Here is a 5,916-nt window from a genome sequence, read left to right on the forward strand (position 1 = left end):
ATTTATTTATTTATTTATTGTGGAACCAGGGATTGAACTCAGGCCCTTGCACTTGGTAGGCAAGCACTTATTCTACTGAGCCATCTCCCTGGCCCCTGAAAATGACCAAGTCATTCATTGTAAAATGGTGAGTGCTACAGTATGTGCAAAGGAAAACTGCTCTCAAATTTAGGACAGCTATTAAGCAGGAACAGGCTGCCTCTTTTGCCTCAGCTGATGAGCCACCAGCCAGGGCAAGTAACACACAAGGGCAGATTCTGGTTCTGACCTGGACTTGGGGTCAGCGCCATGCTGGACAGCATAAGTCTCACTCACTGTGCCCTGCAGGTCTCACTCAGTCAAGACTTCACCCCGCTGCCCACCACAGCCACCACACCACACCCATGACCCTTATAAAGCCCAGGTCTCCAGGGAGACATGTCCCTGAAGAGTAGCCTACAATTAGAGTAAACAAAAGCTGGGCAACACACCCTTCCAGAAGAGGCCACCAGCAGAGGATCCACTCACCTGAAGGATGACCAAGAGCCCCAGCACTGCTGTCTTCACATCCTCCAGGGAAGCTGAGTAAGCAGTCACATCCCTTTCTTCTAGGTCAAGGGGCAGAGAGAGTGAGCGGGCCATCACCTTAGAAGGACAAACATGTAAGTCCCAGCTCCTGGCCCCAGCCACTGTCAAACCCAACAATTTTTTTTCTTTTTTTTCAGCACCTGGGATCAAACTCAGGACCTTGCACTTACCAGGCAGGCGCTTAAGCCACTGAGCTATCTCCCCAGCCTAGACCCAACGCTTTCTACCACAAACATCTTTTTCACTTTGCAGCAAGAGAAAGCTATACTTTACATATCCAACTGACTGTTCAGGATTCATAGTCCCTTTCAAATCTAAAATGGAAAGGTGCTAGCTATGTCAGGAGGATACAGGCCACACTCCTGTTTCCTGGGTTGTGTAAGCCTTCTGACATCTAGCCCAGTTCTCCAGCACCTAAACAACACCCATTCCTAAGGTCCTACAAGCAGGGCACAATCCAACCTGGGCTCTGGACACCACCTACCTCTGCTAGGAAGGACATCTTGACCTCTGAAGATAGTCACAAAGCTAACAGCACACAAAGGTCCAGGGGATGTGCTTGCCCATAGGGTTTTGCCACAAACAGGAGTACCTTTGGCACTTAGTACCGCCCCCCCCCCCCCCCCCCCCAAGCTCTGGGCTCCATGAGGCTCTCACTTTTTCAATGATGTCTAACAGACTGTTAAAGTGGTGGGTATGGCAGCCTTCCGCAAGATCCACTAGCAGTTGGGTGGCCAGTTTTCGGACTTGGGGGTCTCTATCTTCTGGGATATGGGAGAGCTGTGAGATGACCACTGAGTTAATCAGCTCCTCCTACGTGGGGCAGAGAGAGAGAAGGTAAGTGTCTTGCCCCGCAGAGAGGGAGGCATCTCAGTGACACTGAACTCCTCAAGGAATTAACCAAAAAAGCTACGATGTTAATCAAGATTGCCGAAAAGCTGAGCAAGATCATTAGGGCCTATGGAGCCTGACAGATTCTGCAGGGCCCTCTTTCCCAGGGTGCCTGCGTAGCCCCTCAGTTCAGATGACTGACTGCTATGTAACAGCCTGGCACAGCCACAGAGCCAAAGCCATGGGCTGATGCGATACAACCAAGGCAATGTCTCTACTTGCTTTTTGTCACTCAGTATCACAATTAAGAGTAATTTCTTTTTTTTTTTTTTTTTTTTTTTTGGCGGAACCGGGGATTGAACTCAGGCCCTTACACTTGCCAGGGAAGCGCTTAGTCCACTGAGCCATCTCCCCGGCCCCAAGAGTAATTTCTTTAGCATGTGTAAGGCCCTGGATTTGATCTTCAACACCATACACACAAAAAAAAAATCCTATGTAGCAAGTCATATGTATGTAAACCCTGACCTCACAGAAATTACCGTGACTGGGACAGTGTTATGAAAGCTTTTATAGGCAGGTGAAAAGTGCCACAAAGCCAGGTGGAGTAGCACACATCTGTAATCCCTGCAATAAGAAGGCTGAGGCAGGAAGATCACTGCAATTTCAAAGCCAGTCTGAGTTACAAGGGAGCAGGGGAATGAAGGTGTCACAGAACAAGGCAGGATGACATTAACTCTGATTAGGAACCAGAGAAGTTAGAAGCTTCCTGGAAAAGGCAGCACTGTGCTCTGCTTGAAGGAAGGGCAGGAGGGGTTGCAATGCACAGTTAGATGGGGCAGCCTAGGAAATGCAAGGCTGACAGTGGAAGGCCTCTGATCCAGAGCAAGAAGGGAGGGAGATCTCAGAGTGGAGAGCACATCTCCTACAAAAGAATATGCAGGTACACAAATTGATAGTCTTCCAGGAGGGAAGGGTAACATGGAGGGGAAGACAAAGGTAGAATTACCAGGCAGGGTCCAGGACAGCCCAGTAGTTGTTAATCAGCCAAGAGGCAAAGCATGAAAACAATTATAAACAACAAAGCATCCCATGTGTGACTGTTTTTAACTCAGACCAGAATTCTTTAGAGGTTTCTCTAAAGAAGCTGAGTGACAACCAGGCCAGAGCGCTCAAAGGCCTGTTCTCCCCTCTCCTCCCTGCTCTACAGTTTACAGGCCCGGAATAGGCCTGGCCAGGATACCACAGGTGAAACTGAGGGAACTGAATGCCTTCTAGCGAGCGGTGCCAGGAGTGGGAAGTCCTGGGTTGGGGCAGAGTCTGGAGACCCCCAACCCCAGGAGGATGTAGCCCCACCCACCTCATAGAACTGCCTGTTGATGAGCAGCACAAAGGATAGCACATCTAACACCTTGATGCGAACAGCACTGCGGGACTCATTCCTGGGTGGCAAGGAAGAAGAAAGAACAGGGTATGGTGTGGGTGGCTAGGCCTGACCCTGGATTCTCCCCATGGATCCCAACTCATCAACATCCAGACACACACAAGGGGCAGAAAGGGTTTTGCTTTCCAAGAGGGCAGAGCACAAAACCTTCATCAGAGGACCCATCTCTGCCACTCAATGAAAACTGCTGCTTCCAAGAATCAGAAAGGAAAGCACCATCTCGTATCAGAAGTCTGAGGTCTGGGCCCAGGGCAGGCCACAGAGGCTCCACTACCTGAAGAACCTCTCCATCAGCAACTGCAGGTTCTGGATCCAACCGTCCTTTGCTGGATGAATGGACTGAGCTCTGTAGGATATTAAGTTTAAGAGGGAGGACTCCTGTTGAAGGAAGAGAGCCAGTGTCAAAAAGCCAGAGGGTCTGTCAACACACTGCCAGAACCAAGTTTGCTTGAAAAGACCTGCCACTCCAGGTGGGAAGCCCACAGGAACAAAGGTATCCCAGCATGAGAAAAATGTCAAAACCCCTGACTGGCAAATCTGAGGACTAAGTGTTCCCAGCAAAATGACTCTCCTGCCTGGGAGCAAACACAAAGCAGTCAAGCTCCACAGGGCAGTCCAGAACTTCCTCCACACAGGTGGGAGGAAATTGATGGTTAGGCTAGCACCGAGCCCTTTAACAGACCCACATATGCATTGCTCACTGAACTGGCAGGCTTCCTTCCTGGCGCATAGATCCTGGCAAAGTAGGAGCCTGTGTGTCCCTTTGGAAACATGGAAAACTTGGCTTTACATATGCAGCCAGTGCTCCCAGGGGTCCCTTTTCTACAGCCTGAAACTGAAGGCCCCAAAGGGTGGAGAGGGTGCAGTCTTACAGGCCTCTGGTCAGCACAGCTCTCCACCAACTCAAAGTATCTTTCCTGTGAGCCATGGAACTCATTCTGGTCACAGAGTTCCTCCACAGTGGTCAGCAGGTCATGGATGATGGTCCTGAGCTCTGGGCTGTCCAGGTCCTATAGTACCAAGGTATAAGGTCATCACACAGACTACTTCCACTCCCCTCAAGAAGCTCATTCCTCCTTCCCACTTCTCTATAGCCTGGGAGACCTCAACTCAAGATCAGCTACAGATAGACATATCTTCAGTTCCATGGCTGGGGCTCACTGAGAAATCTGGACAACCACTGTTTTTGTCTGTTCCCCACCCTGAGGAGTACTGGCTAGAACCACATTGCCCAGCCTAGAGGGAAGAACAGGAAGGACAGAACAGCTACAACTTTATACCCTTACACACTTCTCCCAAGCCCTAGCACCTTCTGAAGCTCCAGGAGTGTGGCCCCCTATACTGCCACCTCAGGCTGAAGTACTGCCTGGCTAGTCAGTAAACAGCAACAGTCTGGTGAGTACCCAGCCCCTAGAAGAACTCAACTCAGGCCTGCTGAGTCCCAGTCCATCCTTCTGCTGGCCTGGTCCCTGGAATCATCTACCCATGGCCATTCTAGATGCTGCCCTTGTCTGCCACAGCCCACATTAAAAGATGTGTGTCTATGGGATCTGGGATCCTTGGGGCTGCGGTTAACAGACTCACTAATGCTGTGCTCCAAAGTCACATGAAAGCCATGGCCAGCGTTCCTGATGCTCTAGAACCTGCCTTAAGGAGGTGATCTGCTCTGCCCTTTTGTTGGCCTTGAGTAACATGAGCCCAGCCCTACTCACTACTGCATATATCTGTCTAGAGCCAAAACAATGAAGCAGAATTGGGAAAAAAATGAGATGTCTTCACTGAAAGATAGTGGCTTCTCCAAGAACCACAAGTGAACACAGCCATAGCAGGATCTGAGACCTCAGAGCCAGGGCCTCAACACTTAGGCTGCCATCTCCCAGAAACAGGCCACTTGTTTGGGATCTCTATACACTTGGCCCATGACCTTCACTCCACCTTACTTGGAGCTGCTGAAGCAGCCGTTCCATGATATTCAGCAGAATGTCCCACGTCACTGCCTGGAGCTCCTTCCTGTACTTCTTGATGAGTCTGGTTATAGACAGCACAATTTCATAGGACACTACCTCATTGGGACAAGTCATAGCCTAGAACAAAGAACATGCAGGGTTAGATTCCTAGCTCATACACACAAAGCCCCCTGCACAGCCTTTAGAGCTAAGTGTATAACACTGGGGCAGGTAGCATTATACTCATGGCCATGGGGCACAGAAATATGTGAGGAGCCCAAAAGGGTGTCTCCTATACTGTACAAGCATGGCTGGGACCCAGACAAGGTTCCAAAGCTGCTACCTCCAAAGGGCTTGATTGACAGACCAGTGTCCTAGCACTGCAGAAGCTGATAGCTATGGCCTGGGTTCCAGCATCAGCAGCACACACAGACCATACCCAACACTGTGCTATGGCTGAGGAAAAACTGCAGCAAAGCCTGCAGAAATGAAGACTCTGCTTGTCATAGCTGTTCTGCACTGTGAAATGAAGACCATGCAATGATCTTAGCCCATCAAGGGAGCCATGAGAACTACAAACACCCCTCTGATCTGCACAGAACATGTAAACATGCATAGGAAATGCTCTGAATGCTACGGTACACCATAGAAAAAGATGCTCAAGCTATGTTCTCCATCCTCCAGAAGGATGGCAGGAATACCACTTGACAAAAGAGTACCATCACCGGCAGGGCATAGTGATACACACCTGCAGCCTCAGCACTGTACAGTCTCAGGCAAGAAGATCACTGCAAGTTTAAGACCACATTAAAGGGGCCAGGGAGATGGCTCAGTGGAATAAGTGCTTGCCTGGCAAGCACAAAGGTCTGAGTTCAATCCCCGGTTCCACCAGACTACATTAAACAACATAGTGAGACCCTGTCTCAAAAAACAAACAAAAACAAAACCAGGGCTGGGGAGATAGCTCAGCAGAGTAAGTGCTTGCCTGGCAAGCACAAGGGCCTGAGTTCAATCCCTGGATCTGTCAAAAAGAAACCCAGGGCTGGAGAGATGGCTCAGTGGTCTAAAGCACCTACTTAGAACAAGCTTAGCAAAAGCATCAGGGACCGCGGTTCAATCCCCCAGCACCAC

At 49.9% G+C, this 5,916-nt stretch overlaps 1 protein-coding gene across 11 annotated transcripts in view; it reads right to left on the minus strand.

The window, feature by feature from the left end:
* The window catches only part of Tsc2 (TSC complex subunit 2), a 38,522-nt gene that overhangs the window by 22,267 nt on the left and 10,339 nt on the right, over nucleotides 1-5,916 (minus strand). For all 11 annotated transcript variants that reach the window (XM_004627871.3, XM_012513954.2, XM_023711863.1 and 8 more), the window contains exons 11-16: nucleotides 4,780-4,923; nucleotides 3,712-3,849; nucleotides 3,114-3,217; nucleotides 2,756-2,837; nucleotides 1,225-1,380; nucleotides 508-624 (exon numbers count right to left, since the gene is read on the minus strand). In XM_004627871.3, coding sequence (XP_004627928.1) covers nucleotides 508-624; nucleotides 1,225-1,380; nucleotides 2,756-2,837; nucleotides 3,114-3,217; nucleotides 3,712-3,849; nucleotides 4,780-4,923 — 741 coding nt within the window. The remainder of the gene's footprint in view (nucleotides 1-507; nucleotides 625-1,224; nucleotides 1,381-2,755; nucleotides 2,838-3,113; nucleotides 3,218-3,711; nucleotides 3,850-4,779; nucleotides 4,924-5,916) is intronic.

The sequence above is a fragment of the Octodon degus genome, unplaced genomic scaffold (assembly GCF_000260255.1).
Source record: "Octodon degus isolate 3935 unplaced genomic scaffold, OctDeg1.0 scaffold00021, whole genome shotgun sequence".
Classification (NCBI taxonomy): Eukaryota; Metazoa; Chordata; class Mammalia; order Rodentia; family Octodontidae; genus Octodon; species Octodon degus.